This window comes from Siniperca chuatsi, linkage group LG9 (genome assembly GCF_020085105.1).
Source record: "Siniperca chuatsi isolate FFG_IHB_CAS linkage group LG9, ASM2008510v1, whole genome shotgun sequence".
In the NCBI taxonomy this organism is placed as follows: domain Eukaryota; kingdom Metazoa; phylum Chordata; class Actinopteri; order Centrarchiformes; family Sinipercidae; genus Siniperca; species Siniperca chuatsi.
The window spans coordinates 23,173,650-23,192,200 of NC_058050.1; the positions used below are offsets into that span (position 1 = coordinate 23,173,650).

At 39.9% G+C, this 18,551-nt stretch overlaps 1 protein-coding gene across 22 annotated transcripts in view; it reads right to left on the bottom strand.

Moving 5' to 3' along the window:
- plecb (plectin b) overlaps nucleotides 1–18,551 on the bottom strand; it is a 130,856-nt gene that overhangs the window by 8,912 nt on the left and 103,393 nt on the right. For 20 of the 22 annotated variants that reach the window (XM_044209200.1, XM_044209217.1, XM_044209199.1 and 17 more), the window contains 24 exons: nucleotides 18,347–18,450; nucleotides 17,513–17,632; nucleotides 16,495–16,590; nucleotides 16,274–16,401; nucleotides 14,828–14,921; nucleotides 14,227–14,381; nucleotides 13,780–14,104; nucleotides 13,601–13,678; nucleotides 13,283–13,444; nucleotides 13,020–13,124; nucleotides 12,829–12,924; nucleotides 12,598–12,723; nucleotides 12,230–12,382; nucleotides 11,956–12,110; nucleotides 11,349–11,475; nucleotides 10,577–10,760; nucleotides 9,601–9,758; nucleotides 8,594–8,772; nucleotides 8,353–8,491; nucleotides 7,787–8,143; nucleotides 7,610–7,693; nucleotides 7,395–7,499; nucleotides 7,147–7,245; nucleotides 1,889–5,242 (listed from right to left, as the gene is read on the bottom strand). In XM_044209200.1, the coding sequence (XP_044065135.1) occupies nucleotides 1,889–5,242; nucleotides 7,147–7,245; nucleotides 7,395–7,499; nucleotides 7,610–7,693; nucleotides 7,787–8,143; nucleotides 8,353–8,491; nucleotides 8,594–8,772; nucleotides 9,601–9,758; nucleotides 10,577–10,760; nucleotides 11,349–11,475; nucleotides 11,956–12,110; nucleotides 12,230–12,382; nucleotides 12,598–12,723; nucleotides 12,829–12,924; nucleotides 13,020–13,124; nucleotides 13,283–13,444; nucleotides 13,601–13,678; nucleotides 13,780–14,104; nucleotides 14,227–14,381; nucleotides 14,828–14,921; nucleotides 16,274–16,401; nucleotides 16,495–16,590; nucleotides 17,513–17,632; nucleotides 18,347–18,450 (6,683 nt within the window). The remainder of the gene's footprint in view (nucleotides 1–1,888; nucleotides 5,243–7,146; nucleotides 7,246–7,394; nucleotides 7,500–7,609; nucleotides 7,694–7,786; nucleotides 8,144–8,352; nucleotides 8,492–8,593; nucleotides 8,773–9,600; nucleotides 9,759–10,576; nucleotides 10,761–11,348; nucleotides 11,476–11,955; nucleotides 12,111–12,229; nucleotides 12,383–12,597; nucleotides 12,724–12,828; nucleotides 12,925–13,019; nucleotides 13,125–13,282; nucleotides 13,445–13,600; nucleotides 13,679–13,779; nucleotides 14,105–14,226; nucleotides 14,382–14,827; nucleotides 14,922–16,273; nucleotides 16,402–16,494; nucleotides 16,591–17,512; nucleotides 17,633–18,346; nucleotides 18,451–18,551) is intronic. The other 2 variants (XM_044209216.1, XM_044209215.1) reach the window with 1 other exon arrangement.

The following is an 18,551-nucleotide window of genomic DNA, read 5'->3' on the forward strand; positions in this document are numbered from 1 at the left end:
CTGGGAATTGATAATCACCTTCGACTCATCATGTGTGTAACAAATATGTAATGATACACACAATTCAACTTCTTCACTCTAAGAAAATATTGATTACAAAAGTAATATTAAAATGACCATGCTCCAGGTAATTTACTACTATTATTTGCAGTTGACTGTATAACCTCATTTAATGTATCTGCAAAACTAAGGGTTAATCCAAAATAATATATTACTATTTGTCAGAAGTTCCTGGTAGCTCTGCTCATTAAGAGGTCACACTGGACTGAAATAGAATTACAAAGGACGCTGAACATTTACTATGCCTACAAGTATTACAATCCAGTTGCAAAAAAATCACTGACACGGTCAGTATGTATTATGTTGAACTAGATTCGACAAAGTCTATACTTTTTAAATAAATATGAAAGCTTTTATAAGCCGACAATGAAATTGTAAGATATTCTGATAAATTATGGTAACAATAAATTAATCATACTCTATTGATCACTATGGCGAATGCTATTTTCCATAATACTATTTTGCTGGCTCTCACTTCTTTGGATCGTTTTTTGTGTTATTTCATGTGTTACAACAGTGAAGGAATTTTGCTGCATACAAATTTATTGTTTACTATTGGATACCAGTAATTGTATTTCATGTGCTGTTGCTTATGTTTTATTGTTGTTTCTTTCACTGTTTTTATGGTCTTATTTTTTTATAATTTTACTCTCTAAGACCTTGCTCTGTGAAAGGTGCTATATTAAATAAACTTTACTTACTTATGTGTTAATTATTAGGTGTTACAACAGACACACCTAATATATTTTTATTTTAAATGACAAGGGACATAATTTAGGAAGACACATTGTATAATGCTTATTTTAAGAGGGATAATACCCTTAGATCTGTGATAAACACTTTGCATGGATTCTAGGAAGGAACCAATTCAAATTGTTAAACATTAAAGGAATACTCCACTGTTTTTCAACTTTACCTCTGTTTATTCTAATAGTAAGAATAATTATAATACCAACAATGCTCCCAATTCTGGGGCTGGAGGTTGTGGGTGAAGCCAACGTACACTTGTCAACAAGTAAGTAAGGGCTGTTGAGTGACTTTTGTGTCAAGTGACGCACACTAGTGCATGTCATGGTCATGCCAGATGGAGGGCAGACAGGCTCAAATGTTTTAGCATGTTAATTTTGGTGGCAGAGTTGTGCTTGCCTGACAAATACACATTCGCTGGGGTGGAGGCATGTTTGGTGAAGGTGTCTGCATCTCTTAACACAGCATTTACAATGAATACTGGGCATTGTAACAAATGGGAGATTGACTATAGCCACTAATTGTTTGAATGTTTTTTTATCCTGCAAATACAGATAACATTCAAGAATTTGCTACCATCAATGATAAATGCAGTGGATCATTCCTTTAAAACTTATTGGCATTGGCATATTAGAGGTTAGGGGTTCTGGTAAATATGTGGGTGTATGTACTGTAATTCTAGGCTCTCTCTCTCTAATTGTTGACTCACACTTAAATTTAATGTTTTCACTAAATTGCTAAAGGAATATCATAATTTTAATCATTTCAATCTGACTTCAAATGTTGTAGTTTGAATTTATTTTGGAGCTGAATTGCAATGGAGTTTGAAACTGAAAGTAATACGAAGCATGTCTTAAAAATGAAGAAACATTCCAGGATATGAGGGGACATTCAGGATGTGATCTGCATGAGCACAGTGCACTGTAAAAAAATGTAATCATTATTTAAAATCAAAGATATGGTTTCATGATTAGTATAATCAGAGAAAGGAATAAAGGAAATTTTAAGAAAGAAGTGTGTTAGTTTTCAGATAGTTAACAATGACATAAGCTGCTCTGTTATGCCATTTTTGACACAATACCTCTTTAGACTTATTCTGAAGTTCTTCAGCCTCCTTTTTCAGTCTAGCCTTCTCCTTCTCTAGGTCTGCAATAGCTTTGCGTAAATCATCAGCCTCTTTGCTGGTATTCAGTCTCGCGACTTCCAGTTGTTCCATTACAGTCATTTTTTCTTTGGTGGCTATTTCAGTCTCATGAAGGCAGGAAGCAATCAGATCAGCTTGTTTCTTGAATTTTTTAGCCTCCTCTTCAGCTTTGGCCTGGGCTTCACTGAGCTGAGAAACCTGAAGTTTGAGGTTTTCAGCTTCAGCTTTGATCTCCAATTGCCTTTTCCTTTCTGATTCAAGTGACTTCTGGTATTCCTCTGTTTCCTCCTCCAGACGCTGTTGCATTCGTTGTTTATCCTCCAGCAGCTTTTGTGCCTGCTCCTGAGCCAAGTCCTTCTGCCTTTGGAGCATCTCTGCCTCAGCTCTAAGTCTCGATGCCTCTTGTATGGCCTGCATTTTCTCTTTGAGCATTTTATCTGCAAGAACTCGTTGCTGATTGAGGTCTTCTTCTGCAATCTGTCTAAAGCGTGCAGCCTCTTGGGCTTCTACGCTAAGTCTAGCAGCATCCTCTGCAAGCTTTTTCATATTGTCAGCCTCCTTGGCAAGGAATTTTTGTGTGTTATCTTTGTCTTTCTTGATGAGGCGTTGATTTTCCTCCTCGATTCTGATTTTCAGTTTGAGTAGTTCCTCCATCTGAACCTTGACTTTGAACAACTCCTCCTCCACCTCAGCCCTTTGTTTGACAGCATCATCAACCTCATCCTTCAAGCGCTGTAGCTCTTCATCCAGGACAGTTTTCTGTTTATCAGTTTCATCAAGCTTAAGTTTAACTTTTGTGAGCTCTTGCTCCACTTGGAACTTCTGTTTTAATGTTTGCTCTGCCAGTTTTTTGTGCTTTACCATTTCAGCATCAGCTTGTTGCTTCTGCTTGAGTGCTGCAGTTTCTGCTTGTGCTCGTTTATCAGCTTCAAATTCAGCCTCCTTCCTCAACCTCTCGGCATCCTCCTGAGCTTTGGCTCGGTTTGCAGCTTCTTGCTCAGCAGCTGCCTTTTGTCGCTCTGCTTCCTCTGCTTGTTGACGAAGGAGAGCTGCCTCCCTTTCTGCTTTCTCCTTAGCAGCCTCTGCCTCTTTGGCAAGATTCTTAGCTTTCTCATACTCTTCCTTAAGCTTCTTCTGCATGATGGTATCTTCCTTCTGTTGAGCAAGGACACTTTGGACTTGCTGCTCAGCTGTACTGCATTTGAGGGCTGCTTGTTGGGCTGCAATAATCTGCTTTTCTGCTTCTTTGTCAGCCTCGTCTTTCTGCTTTCTGGCGTCTTCTGCTTTCTTTTTCAGACGGTCGAGCTCCTCTTGGGCTGCTTTGCGTTGTCTGGCTGCCTCTTGCTCTGCAGCAGTGATCTTCTTAACCGTTTCTTCTGCTTCCCTCCTTCTCTTCTCCTCCTCAAGGGCAAGCTTCCTTAGTTTCTCTGCCTCCTCCTCTGCTCTTAGTTTGCTTTGTTGAGTTTCCTCTGCAATATTTTTCAGTTTGTTCAGTTCTAGCTCTAGATCAAGTTTTCCAGATGAAGCCTTTTCAAAGTTGAGCTTAAGAATTCGTATTTCTTCTTCGACAGCTCGCCTCTGCTTGAGCGTGTCATCCACTATTGCCTTTTGTCTTTCCATTTCAGCCTCAGATGATTTTTTGAGTTGGACTATCTTTTCCGCAATATCTTGCTTGTGCTGGTTGGCCTGGTCTTCAAGAGCTTTCCTCTGGTAAGACTCATCCTCAGCTTGCCGCCGGAGTCTTTCGTTTTCTGCCTCCTTCTCTTTCAGGGCAATTTCAGCCTCTGTTTTTAAATGAGTGGCCTCACTGATTGCAGCCAGCTTCTCTTTGAGAATCCTTTCAGCCTCTGCTCTCTGACGAGCTGCCTCTTCCTCAGCAACTTGTCTCTGATGCTTGGCCTCCTCTGCAATGGCTCTAAGCTTGCTTGCTTCCTCAGCCAGGTCCCTCATCTTGCAGGCTTCAGCTTCAAGAAGTTGTTTGCTCTTCTCTGTGTTGGACATGGTCTCCTTTTCTGCCTTAGACTTAAGCTGAATGAGTATATCCATTTCACTCCTCACTTTGGCAAGTTCATCCTCCAGCTGTTTCCTTTGTTGTTGAGCTGCAACAACTTCATTCTTCAGGCGGTAAAGTTCGTCCTCAAGGAGGGATCTCTGCTGTTCTGCGTTGTCAAAGTCTGCCCTAAGTCGAATCAGCTCCTGTTCTGCAGCGAGTTTCTGCTGAGCTGTGCTCTCAGCTATCTTCCTCTGCCTCTCAAGTTCTTTCTCAGCCATATCTTTCTGCTTTAGGGCTGACTCTTCAGCTTTGGCTCTCTTTTTAGCCTCACGCTCAGCCTCCTCCTTTTGTTTTTCAGCCTCTTCTTGAGTGAGGCTCTTTTTGTGAGCTTCTTCCTCAGCCTGGAGTCTTAAACGAAGGGCCTCGTTAGCTTTTTGCCTCCATTTCTCAAGCTCTTTTTCTGCCTCTTCTCTGGCATTTTCAGCTTCCTCCTGTTGTTTTTTGAGAGATGCTGCTTCTTGTTGCAGCTGAAGGACAGCGCCATGCTCTTGTTTGAGTGATTCTTCCAATTTTGAGGTCTTTTCCACAAACGAGATGTGCTTGCTCTGGAGCTCAGCCGCGGCACTCTTCTGGGCTGCTGCGTGAGCAACCTTGATTTGTCTCTCCTTTTCTATCTCTGCTTGCTTCACTTGCCTTTCAGCCTCCTCGGCCTGCATCTTAAGGTTTTCAAGGTCTTCCAGAGCTTTTTGCTTTTGCCTAGCAGCTTCCTTCTCTGCCTCCGATTTGCGTTTGAGTTCCTCCTCTGCTGTGCGCTTTTTCTGGGTCTCTTCATTGACTTGTTTGCGGAGCTTCTCAGCTTCTTCCTGAGCGGCCTTTCTGAGTTTCTCAGCTTCAGCTGCTCTATCACGAAGTTGCTTGAGCTCAGATTCTGCTGTAGACTTTTGTTTTACTGTTGTCTCAAGTTGGATCCTGATGAGGCGGATTTCCTCCTCAATCTTGACCCTGCTTTGAAGAGCCTCATCCACCTGTTGACTTTTGTCCTGGATCTGCTGCTCTGAGAGGTTTTTGAGCTCATGCAGTTCCAACTGGATGTTTTGCTTTTGCTTTTCTGCATCTACAGCAGCAATTTCTCTCCTGTTTACTTCTTCCTGCATTCTGAGCTTCAGCTCTTGAGCCTCTTTCTCAGCTTTGGCAATGGCCTTGGCGTGACCTTCAGCTAACTGCTTTTGTTTGTCTAACTCAGCCTGCATCTTGGCCATTTTTTGCTGTTCTTCTGCTTTGAGTTTCTCTGCAGCTTTCTACATTAGTGGAAGCAAATGGTAAAGAAAGGATTAAAATCAAGCATGACATGTTAAAGGTAACACTTTACATTAACCAGCTCAAAACAGTGTGGATTAAAATTGTAATGACTTTAGTAGTCAGAGCCTAATCACACTGGAATAAGAGCAAGGTAATGCACTGTATTACCCAGGCAATGTTAATGTTAAAGTTAGCTCAAAGGTCAAGTCAAAGATCACTAGATGCAAATTAGATGCACATTCATCAAAGTGATGTTAAATTCACGATGCAATAAAAGTAATTCATGACAAGACAATTCAGGAAAAAAATGGATGATGGGGTTGTATCAATTAATGTATGGAAACAAAATATCACTTCACAACACAGCAAGAAAATCATATGGCATGCAACTGTAGCTGTAGCACTAACTTTCAAAAACTGCATTATAATTGTGATTCCAATATAATATTATAGTTTACTAGATCAAGTCTAATTTAGCTTTAATCCATATTAAACTGAACATAATTTGTTGAAATATTATTTCAATGTTTATTGCATAAGTGGCAGGAATATTGTTTCACATAAAAATGTTTTATGTCAATTTTATTTATATGTAGATTGCCTGTGTGCAAAGTGTGGGGACATTTGTTGACACAATTCAATTTTTTTTTAAATAAAGACTAAATGCTTCATGTTAGTATAAGTGTATGGTGTGAATAATCTCATCTCATCTTTTATCTCATCCCATGCACTGCGGGTTCTTTAAATCACTATTTGCCACAAAATGGAATGGAAAAGAAAGGCAAAGTCAAGGATAACAGGTTCAGATGATGTCACTGTAAGTTAGGAAACCGGTTTATGACTCCAGAAAGTGTAAGAAGAAGCACTGTAAAGTAGGTTAAAAAAATATTGAGTACATAGTTTAAGTAAGGATGATAGTGACTCTAAGACGGTGGGGATTGTTACTGTAATTCTAGGCTGCAGTGAAAGCAAGAAAATAAATATGCCATGGAAAGCCAAAATTAAGTTTGAGAGAGACACAGATGTTAGGATGACAGAGGGAATGGAGATTATAGAGTACAGTACAGTAGGTACTTGAAACACTGTGATTAATTTACCTCTTTAATGCTCAAACAAGTTAAGCATTCATCATGGCAAAGCATTGGCAAGCAGTTAAGAGAAGCAAAGAAACAAACAAAATAGGGTTAGAAAATAATGTAAAAACTTTAAACTTGTTCATTTGGAAAAAAGGAGAGCTGAAGACCATGATAACCAGGCTGAACCATAGAGTCTTAACTTTGATTTTAACCTTGGGAAATAAAGTGGCCAGAGGGATAAGAAAGGAAAGGAAAATCGTAGTGAAAGAAAGAACCCCTCACTCTAAATCTACAATGGCACAATACACACAATGAATGGATATGGAGTAGCTAATACAAACAAACTGTGCACTGTATTTATTCAGTCTATTTTTAGACTGACATTGAGAGTTATGGTCTCAAAGTAGCATCTAAATAAATAATCTATTTAAATACTGTATTGACTTGAATGTTAACACACTCAAACCTCATGCATCATATTATATTGCAATTATTATTTTGGTTATTGTTTTTTTCAGTTTTATTAATCCTTTGTCTTGATATGATCACTACTGAAAACATATATAATATGCTCCAAAAAATCTGTTCTACTTTAGCTAATAGATCAGCTACAGTATGCCAATGTTTCATGTGCAACAGTGAAAAGGAACTATTTGTCACCCGCACATTAATGTAATAGGTCTGTGTGTATGTGATGCACAGTGAAAAGCATGCATGCGTTTTGGTGATCGGCGACCAATCTTGTTTGTTGGTTGGTTGATTATTTGGTTGGTTAGGTTAATATTAGAATTTAGTTTGTTTGGGATCCTCAGCCAGTTGTCACGCACCTCCTCGTTCTCCAAGCGATGCTGTGTGTCAGTGATGAACTTGATGTACTGACTAGTCAGAGTCATCAGCTCACTGTACCGGGTCCTCAGTGTTACATACTGATACAGGGAGAAACAAACAACACTTAGAAATGTCATTTTCAGCTTCATGCATATGTCTTTCACAGTGAAATCAGTTAAGTTATCGTTCATCAAAATATTCACTATTTTCTAGAAACTGTATGCACTGTGAACTCTATGAAACACACCTCCTGAATGATGTTGTCAGAAGCAGAATCCAGTTTGGTTTTCTTCAAGGGAGAAGCAAGAGGCTCCACCTGAGCTTTGTAGGCAACCAACTGGAGTTCATAGTCCTATGTCAAAAAAACTCCATACATCAGTTATGCCACAGATACTTTTTCTAAATGCTCCAAATTACAATATTTACAAGAATTAATTCAAACCAGTGTTGTTTAATGCTCACCTTAATAGCACCAATGTATGCTTTAGCATATGTTTGACACTCATCAACTTTGTCTTTGTTCTGCTCAATCTCCTCCAGCAGTTTCTGTTTTGAAAAAGAAATTAAGAGTTGAGCTCACTAGTTTCATGGGAAAACAATTAAAGGTATGCTGGTAATATCAAGCGGTACACAATATACCTTCTCCTGGGCCAGTTGTTCTTTCAGAGATTTGCTGTCAGTGATGGACACAGCCTGGATCTTCTCCTGCCTTTGCTTGGCGTCGCCAATCCAGCGGATCAGCCAATCATAGCTCTCACGATAGTAGCCTAGCTGGCGGCCAAGCTGCTCTAGCTCTCTCTGGCGAAGGTCTGTCTGTGTGAACACAGCCTTCCAGCGATCCTGGAGACCAGACAGGAGCTGGCGGTAGTGGTCCAGCTCAACATCACGCTCGCTGTGCACACGTGACATCTTGTCACTCACTGCAGAGGCCTTTTTCAGCTCTTCTTCCAGAGAATCAAACACTGGCTGTTCACCCTCAGCCTCAGCTCGCATTTTCTGCAGATTTCATACAAAAAGAAAGGCCAGTCAGTGAGCAAACAAGGTCAAGATCATCAGTTAAGACTAGGTTGGACTACTTAAAGAGAAGGGCTCCCAATTGGCTGAGAGGATGATTTGTATTTTGTTTTTAACACTTGAGAAAGTTCTCCTCTAACAGATGTATCTCTGAACCCAGACACCTACTAAAAGAAGCATGTGCTGTTTACCTTAAGCTTTGTTCTGTAAGTCTCTACTTCCTTGACATCACTGGGCACAGTGTGAACCTCCCGCAGACAGTCCTCATACTGCTTGAGAATACCCTCGGCACCCTGTGTGTTACGGATGACCATTTCCACAGTCTTCAGCCTGGGGCAAAAAACAATAAGTAAATAAAGTAGCAAGAGATGGGGGCATTAGGAAACAGTGCATTTTCTCTTAACTCTCAAGAGTAAGTGGCTGGGGACTCACTTTTCGAGATAAACGGAGGACAGCATGTAGGCATGATCCATCTTCTGCACAGTGAGGTCAAGCTCTGAGCGCAGGACAGGAGCTGAGGCAGACTGCTGAGGAGAGGCCAAGACCTCTTGTGTCTTTATAGACACCTTATTAAGGTCCTTCTTGAGGCCCTCAAGCTCCGCTTGGACTTTCTGTATAACAGAAGAAGACAAGAAGAGTTAACAACATGTAAAGAGTCAAAACTTGACTGAGATTCCAAAAATATGCTATAAGGCACCTTTAAAATTTAATTAAGCTGTGCTGGGTTTCTCTGTGCAAGGATTGGACTGCACAAATTCTGGGGTCAGCACGGACCTGAGCAGCTGTAGTAGCCAGCAAGCCTACAATCACTGCAACTTCATACAACCGCATACAAACTCAAGATCTCCAAGCAAATGCGATTCTTGCTGTATTTTCACACTCAAAATCAACACTGATTGCATCACTCACTCCATTTTTACACCACGCCCAGTGGTTTAGGAGAGAGAGCCTGAAATGTTATTCCTCTTTCTTCTTTCCACCAATTTACCACTCCACCAATCACTGTCCTTACTCTCCACCATGTGCATGTATTCTGGCACAATATGATTAAACAGCGTTAAGCCTTTTCATTCAATTACAGAATTATCTAATTATAAATTAGATAATTAGCACCTCTCTTTTTTAACTCCAGCTTATCTTTTTTTTGTTTATTCTCTGTGGAGTAATTTTTTTTGCCTCTAGGTCAAGTAAGCTGCTAAGAATCATGTCATGGAGGTTTTGCCTTCTAAAGATGTTGTGTCATTAGGCTTATCTGCAAACTAGCTGAGGTCATGATATGTACAAAATGCCATGAGGGTCATTAAATGCAGTAGTAGCAGTCTCCTAATGGTCTGCTAATGTCTAATAAATATGGAAATGTAGTGCTATTAATATGGTAATGATTTTTTGTTGTCCCATTGCTATTTCAACACATGACAGACTTAATTTGAGTACAGTACCTTCTGCTCTGTTGTCTTCTGAACACATTCTTTTAGAGGTTCCCTCTCCATAGGTCTGCGTATGCGAGCCACAGTCCCAGCTTCACAGTTCTCTATATGCACACGCAGGTCCTTGAGCTCAGAGATGTAGTTCTTACACAGAGACTCATCCTGTTGACCTGTGTAGCAGCATATGTATTAGTTTAATACGGCACTATTAGATAAACAATTTATTCAGCCAAAAGGTGAAGTTGGGGGAAAAATTGATTTTTGATGCACTCAAGGGCCAAGAATGTAGAAATACTGAATAGATTAAAAAAATACTAATGTATATATCACACAACTTAGATAGGAGTTTTGTGTAAATGGCACAGCATGTTAGGCCATATTTATGATTTGAAATTGTTGATGTGTAACTACTGTAGGGACATCTTTCTAAACATTTTTCACATTCTCAAATCACTTTTTTTTGCAACATCTAACACATATTTGCAGTGCACTTAGGCACGATCATACATGCAGCTCTTCATGTGCTGTGTCACAAACACATGCAGCTCCATATACACTACAGTCACAGCATACAGTATATAGCAAGTATTTTCTACCTAGTAGTACTAGTAGTAATCACACTTTTAGGTGATATGGCTGCATGACAAAAAGCACGACATACTGTAGCTTAACCCACAAAATATGGATTCTACTTTGTGCAGAGGTGCACAAAAGAAAAGCAACTCGGGAACCAAAACTCCATGCAGTCACTCAGAACTCTACTCTAACGGTATCTCATCCAAGGCTTAAAAGCATGTACACACACTAGCTTGGGGAGCTGTGGCTTTGACTGGCTTAACATCACTCACCTTTGAGCCTAACAACCATTAGATCTGAAAGGTGAATAACAATTATATACTGTAAAGTTGCTATACACTAACTGTATATTCCCTTTATATACCCCTGAATAATCAAAAGCTAATTTATTGTTTAGAGAAAAAAATGTTACCTTTCTCCATGGAGCGAAGCAGGCTGTCGAAATGCTGGGTTGACTTGGTGTAGTCCTCCTCGATCTGCATGCGGTCATCGGGGCCAAAGAGCTGTGAGTCCTGGCTGTCACGCATGTAGTCCTGGTAGTGGAGCTCCAGGTTCCTCATCATCAGCCTATATTCCTCTGTTTTCATGGTCTTTAACTGCACAGGATGCAGAAGAATGGGGGAGGGATTAGGAGGCAGGACTTCAGTGGAATTCCACTTCATATTCTGAGGAGGTTGGTGCTGTAATTTCATTTTTAATGATGTATTTTTGGTTTCGAGTCAGGTTTATTTCCTGAACTGAAATATAAAGAATCATTAAAGCACAAACAAAACAGTTGTACGGTTTCCTTGTTAATGTTATCAAGGCTAGTGCACTCTTTCGAGTGCCAACAAATTAATGCAGTAATTGAATTTGATTCCAAACACTAAACATAATAAAACTCTTCCCTGCATAGCCTGCTCTGCAGGGGCCTCGTCTATCCAAACCTTGATTTATTTATTTAGCTTCCATTAGCTATTTACAGCCAATTGGAGCTATTAATTTGGTCTTATTTTCTAATAAATACAGTAAGCTGAGGTAAAGATTGTATGTTGTAAAAAGTAAGTTTAATATGTTAATAGTTTTTTATTGTTCTTTCATCTTGCACATACAGGTCAGCTTGTGATTAACATTTACACCTATCCCCTAATATAACACTTCTTAATGGCTTTTTTTTTTTGTTGCATAAAAGAGTTAATAGTCACCATGGTGATGTTCCAGGAGTGTATCTGTGCGAAGTCTCTCATCAGGTACTGCCATGACAGCAAGCTCTTCATGTCTATATGGAGCATCTGCCACATAGACACCATCTGCTGATGACCTGCATCCAGACTGGAGTAGGAGAAGAACTCAGGAATGCAAGAATTAAGAAACAGACAGTACTTCAGGGATTATACCTTGCCATTTATCGTGTATTAAACCAATTATGTTTTTGGTGTAATGTGTCAGAGATTGGACTGGTTGACAGAAACAGTGCAGGGATGCCTTCCTAAATCGGTTACCAGTTAAAAGTTATCTGTAGCATTATATATTTCCCACAAAAAGAACTACATTTCCCATAAACCCTGCTGATTCAGGAGTATAGAAAATGTGGTTACCTCTACCACTTTAAGTAACATCTGTAAATTATTTGTCTCATAGATCAAGGTCACTATTGGGATCATTATTTCTTGCCACTGTATTAGAAAAGCTAAGACCTACAGTGGAGTTCAAGACCCAGAGTGAGGCTGAGTAGCTACATTATCCAGTTTATATACACAGCTGTCACATAGGTGACTCATTTTGTTTTGTTTTGTTTTACTGTGTTCCCACCTGGAAACACTATCCATGGCCTCCTTGTTGACTGGAGGTACAATGAAGCAGACAGAGGGCACCACCGCCTCATGTCCATTGTGGTTCAGGACCTTCCACTTGAAGGGCTGAGAGTTGTTGAGGAGTGCACACTCATCTCCTTTATGGACAGTTATCTGAAACACAATCCATGATGATTGATAAATACAAACATTAAAGAGGGCATACTGAGATTCTGCAAGTATGACCACTCTGGGCTACAAATCACTGTGGTCTGATAAGCAGGTGTTCTAACCTCCTGTTGCTTGAAGTCACAGACAGCCTGAATAGGCAGTTTGCCTTTGATGGAGGTGGTGGGGTTGCGGGGTTTCAATTGGATGATGGACTTGGCTCTCTTGTTCAGGCTGGTCACAAGGGTCTTTAATTCATTCAGCTGTTCTTTCTCCTCCTGTTGATAAAGACATAAATACAAACAAGATTAGAATAAAATAATTCCCAGTTTTCTAATGGTACACATTAAATATAAGCAGTGGGACAATTTTGCTTTTGAATCAAAATCGTCATCATCTTGATATACTTTCTTATTACTTCTACATTTTGTTGAGAAGCTGAACTGGAGTGATCACGTGCATATATATATCAAAGTAAGCAGTCATCACTCACCACAGCATCCTGCAGCAGATCCTCCAGGCGTGTGGCTGTGGTGGAGCGATCGCAGCCGTATTTCTTTTTCATGTTCTCTTGCATTTTCTTCATGTTGTCCTGAGCCTCTTTCACATCAGCAAAGAACTGAAAGTAAACGACATCATGGGCAAAAGATAATTTGACTCTTTGCTCTACGAATATTGAAGGATGTTTATGATAGGGTTATTGGAATTCCACAGAATTTTGTACCTGGTAATAGGCTGTGTTTTCTTTGAGATGAGCCTCAATACAGCAGCACAGCTGGAGGATCCAGCTCCACTGAGTCTGCAGGGCAGCTGTGAAGGACTGCAAGACACAAAGAAGACATGATGACAGTGCATTAGTTGTGGCCTCACTCAGTAGCCTGTATACTGTTCAGCTGGGTTTACTAGAGTCATTACCTCAACTGTCTTCTTGCCAGGATGTCCATCCTTGACAAGTCTGTCTCCCATGGCCTGGATATCATTGACCTTCTTCTCCCTCAGCTCCAGCTCTCGCATGAGACCCTGAAGAATCCAAATTAAACAGTTAATGACAATCTGGGGAGAAGAATCATGTGTATTCATTTACTTAATTTATCTAATAATCTTTTACAAAATCTAAAATATTGGAATTAGACAAAACATAAAGACTAAAGCATGTGACCACAGGCTCTAAAACGAACCGAGTAATTGTCTTTCTTAGCCGTCATGTTGGTGTTCCTGTCACTCCAGTCAAAGTTGACCTCCTCCTCTTCTTTGTCATTTAACCACATCAGTTCCTTAGTGGCAGCGCTGACGAAGGCGTGGAGTGAATCCAAGTTCCTTAGGCGGGACTTGGAAGAGTTCTGAAAGAAAAAAATAAATCAAATACCAACAGTTTATAAAAAAATCAGCACTCAAATACCTAATAACTTAAAGCCTTTATGTTGTGCAGAGAATCTAAAGTTATACAAAAATCGAAATATTTGACAGAAAAATGTTTGAAATATGAAAATATTTACCAGTAGTTTGCCATACTGAAGGTCCAGTTTACCCAGGTATTCTCTGTACGTGCCCTTGCTGACAGGAGATAGCTGGCTCTGAAAAATACAAAAGATGCAACATAGGTTACTTTTAAAATCAACAGCACAACATCAGACAATATGTAATCCTTTTCCAGTGGTTCTGATAAGGGTACTACCTCGTCAGCCCTGGACCGTTCAATCTTGGATCGGAAATCCTCCACAGTTTTGTGCAGGCCTCTGTGGCTGCCTAGCTGGGACTCCACAGAGGGCAAATCAGAGCCCCACTCAGCTTCATCAATGCGAAGCTGGTTCTCCTCCACCCAGGCCAGGAGGTCTTTGACATAGCGAAGGGTCACATCATCCAACTCAGGCCGCACCTTTATGGTGGTATGCTGGGTGATATGCTGAGTGCTGGTAACCGGGGCAGTAGTCACAACAGACTTCAGACGAAGGTTGTAATCACTGCGCAAGTTCAGCAGGCGCTCATGGAGGCGGTAAACTCTGTGGAGATGAGAAACACAGTCGCCTTTATACTTTTTGTATTCAGATGTGTGTTTTTGAACAGTTTTGTAAAAGGGTGTATTATGTTAGAAGTTCACTTGAATGCAGTACGCAGCACCTACCTGCGGTACATCTGTTCAGCCTGAGGGTGGCGTCCATCCTTGAGTATCTGCACATCATTGAAGAGCAGGCGAATCATGTTGTCTGCCTTGTCCAGCTCCCTCTCCACTTCTACTGTGTGCTGAGCTGGTTTCCCTGCATTCAGCAGACGAATGTCCTGAAAGGATGAAAGCCAGTAAAAATATAAATTTCCATCTTCTTTTCAAATGCCACCCAAATTAGAAGGGAAATAAAGACTTGTGACAGTGACTGACATATAAGCATCAAATTCCTTTTTTCTTTAATTTTCTGTAGCTTTGCACTACATATTTGGCAGATAACGCTCTGATTGGAAGAATCAGAATCAGAATAAGACCGTATGACAGCAGCCATCTCCTGTTCCATACCGCTGCTACTGTACAGCTGAATTATTTTTAAAGATAAATTTAGTGTTTAAAAATTTTGGGGAAAACTCAAATTCCAAAACTTATGATATTTGGTTACAATGAAATTAACAAAGGCCACATGACCGAACAAGTAATGTATGATCATCTTATGGATTCTTTCTTCTTTGTGAACACATTCCAAAGTATATTTCTAATGTTAGACCTGAATAGGACTCACCGTCTGCAGCAGGGTCTCCAGGTGGCTGAGTTGGTCATCACACAACCCCGACTCCATCTGGACTTTACTGACAATCCTTTGGAGCCTCTCGATTCTGGATAAGACAAGATCAATAATGAAAAATTAAGATCACTAAAACACATAACATTGCGATAATCCCTGTCCCAAAACGTTCACAGTATCAACTCCCTCCTTGACATTTCTAGGACTAAAAACCTGTGACAACCACATTGCATTAAGACCACCAGAAGCTAAAGATCACAACTTACGGCCACCTTCGTTGCAGCAAATATTCCAATTTATGAGGGTCACTCACAAATGCCATCCCTCAATCTTTTGTAAAGATTACAGTTCTAGTTATAAGAAAGTCGATTCTTCTCACACTTCCATTGCGTCGCCATGTAGCAGCGCAGAGTGAGACATCCAGTCTGCTCATTCAGTCATTCCACATCCCAGAGCCATAAACAAGGCAATCAGACAGCAAGATGACTGGACAACCTCGTGACACGAAACCATCCCATTTTCCAGGCATGATGCAACACTACTCTAAATACATAGAAAATTTACAATGTCTCATCCTATTTCATCAGACCTAATTATATCTTTGGTGTCTTATTATGTGGAACGCATCTCTCTCATTTTGATACAAGCCAATACACACCAGAATCTTTCACCAGAATGCTAAGCTATCCTCTACCAAAGCAGGAAAATAATGCAATAAGTCTACTAAAAATCTATGATGGTATATAGTTGCTTTATAAAGAAGCACCTCTGGTCAAATTTAAATAAAAATGTAATTGGCAATGACATATTTTTGTCATACCTTCATGAGCATAGCTTTGGTGATGTTGGAAGGTTAGCAGGCTAGCTAACTCAATAACCTTGAGGCTAAAGCTAGGCTACTAGCTAGCTGACATTTCTCAGAGCGCTTGATAATATTAGATGACTCTTCTTGTCCCTGTTTTTATTGGATTCAGTTTAGTATTTATTATACTATTACTGTTCCAAACAAAATACTGTTATGACAGGGCTTTATTAGCCCCTGTTGAAACAGCCTAGGTCAGCATTGTCTTGTCCTTTCTAAACCGCTAATGATGTTCTGTAAACATAAAATTAATTATTATGACATATTACTATCTTACGGAGATGCACAGTGTGGTGTCATGTCTATGTATACACATTAAGTATTCTATCTCTATCTTTTGTTTGTTTTTTTGACATACAGTAGGCCTACATCTGGGTTCTACATTCATTGGCATTGTTATGTTAGTAGGCAAGGCTGGGAATTATCTCCTAATCTAGTAGCTGGATGTGGGACCTGACTTATTTATTTCTGTACTGTTCTGTCTGTTACCACTACACTCCTTAGTTGGGAGAAATTAGTACAATAAAAATTTGATCCATAAAAAAAAAGATATATCATTGCATATCCACTACTGTCCTAACCTCTCAAACTCTATCCTGAGCAGCCGTTCTCTTTCCAGGATGGCCACATGAAGTCGACCCCATTCTTTCTCCACATCAATGGGATGGTAGCCTGGAGGGACCTTCACCTGACCAGCCTGCACGGCACTCTGTGGGCAGATAGGAGTAGAATGCATAAGTCATCACTCAATAGAACAGAATACAATACAATGCAAAAGAATAGAAAATTAGGGTTAGCTTGCCTCAAAGGACTGGTAGATATGTTTAGACCGGCTCTTGTCGGACTCTTTTACCGGCAGCTCTGTCTCTTTGAACTTCAAGAACTGGCGCCAAAGAAGCTAAAGAAAAAATACACAAAAAGAAAGTTTAAATAGGCAATTTATATTTTCTTTTTTTTTTTTAATTAATTTAATTTGTCTTAATTGTCTTTTTTTCCTAAAATATATTTTTGTTCCAAGACATCTGAAAAAAAAATCAAATAAAAAAAAAAAAATCAACATCCTCCTCTACAGAACAAATGGTGAAACCTTGACTTTACTTGTGGAAATGTTATGCACTTGGATCACTTAAATTAATTTGAAATCCTAATTTCTTAAATAAGATAAGTACATTAAGGTAATACATCACACTACAGTTCAAATAGTCTGTATACAGTGGGGTATAGTATCATCCGTTCATTCCCATAACTGGTGTAAATTGAGTTGAACTTATAATAAAATCAAATGACTTCACAGCCTATATTATAGAAGAAAAATGTTACTTTTTAAATAACTGTTTTAAAGAAGCACATCCAAACCGCTACTTTTGATGATGTTGTGCTGCTGATAATTTGACTTCAAAGAGAATTAAGAAAAAGACTAAAGTCACGCTATGCTTTGGTTCTGCAGCACTGACAGGGAGTGGCACAGTTGTGATTCTTCTGAAGATTAGATTTAGAATTATCTGCCTTTTGGCTGCATTTTCTCAGCACCGCCACTGCCCCACCTACAGTACAACAATGTCTGTGGATACAGTTGCTTCAATCTGCCCACAGGTAGACATTATGTAAGCATGTTCTTTGATCTAACAACGGATGGCCGCCAAAACCTCTTTTTATGAAGACATGCACCGTGTTATAATTGGACTTCTTTTAATAACAAAAACAGAACTTTTTCGTGGAGAGCATTACGGGAAACTTATAAATAATTATATTTGTACTCTTCAGTGCTGCTAAACTGCAAAAATACCCATGAGAGGCATAATATCAGCATATCATCTCACCTCTATCTCCTCATAACTGGCGGGGAACTTCCTCTCCTCGAAGATCATGACATGGTGGCGGATCCACTGGAGCAGAAGAGTCACCAGCTCATAGTACTCCTGCCAGCGCAGCTCCAGCTCCTGCAGCCACAGCAGAAAAAAAATAGTTTGGAGTTTGACAACAACAGACAGGAGGGCTCTTCTTCTCCTGCGTCTCTATGTTCGATCAGTCACACACCACACTAAACTCAATTAGGTACCAACAATCCAGGTCTTGTGTAAGTGGACAAGGAGGCAGAGAGTGGAGAAGGGGGTCGTTGAAGGGGGCAGTGGTTGACGAGACAGTGGGAGAAGGAAGACAATACTGGGAGACAGACAGAAGCTTATGTCTACAGTTCTCCCAGATTAACAGTTCTCCCAGAATAAGTGTTTAAGTTTAGGACTTGTTTTGAAATGAAACAGGACATTACATTTCCCAGCATAGCATTAGTCTAATGAGTGAGTTTGTATACTACTATACTATGTATGTGAACAGATGACGGGTGACAACACATACGAGCCTATCCCTTTGGCTTCTGCAGTGTAAACACCACAGGTTGCTAATTTCCTGCAATACTTGGTTTCACAAGACTTCTATTTCTCTTTGAACCTCTGAAAGCATAGGAAAACACTGATAACAAAAGCTAATTTATAAGCAGAGTCACAAGCATGTTCAGTGGTGATTAAATCGGATCAAGCATTCAATCAGATCAACAAGCAAACACTACCCTGGAGCACATTTATTTACAGCCTTTTTAAAATATTTTGGAGGTGTGCATCAACCAAGATTCATGGTATGAAACAAGTTCTGCTCACGTTAGCTCTGCTGCCATCATGTACGTCAACCCGAGGCATGACATCATACAAGGATGACACGTAAGTGATGATGGACTTCTCATCAGGGTGTGGGACATCAACATCTGAAAGCATAAAGGGGAAATTGCCATCTCATTATTTCATGTTGCAAATTAATATGAACAGTCAGTAATTTGTGGAAATATTACAGCACAACACACCAAAA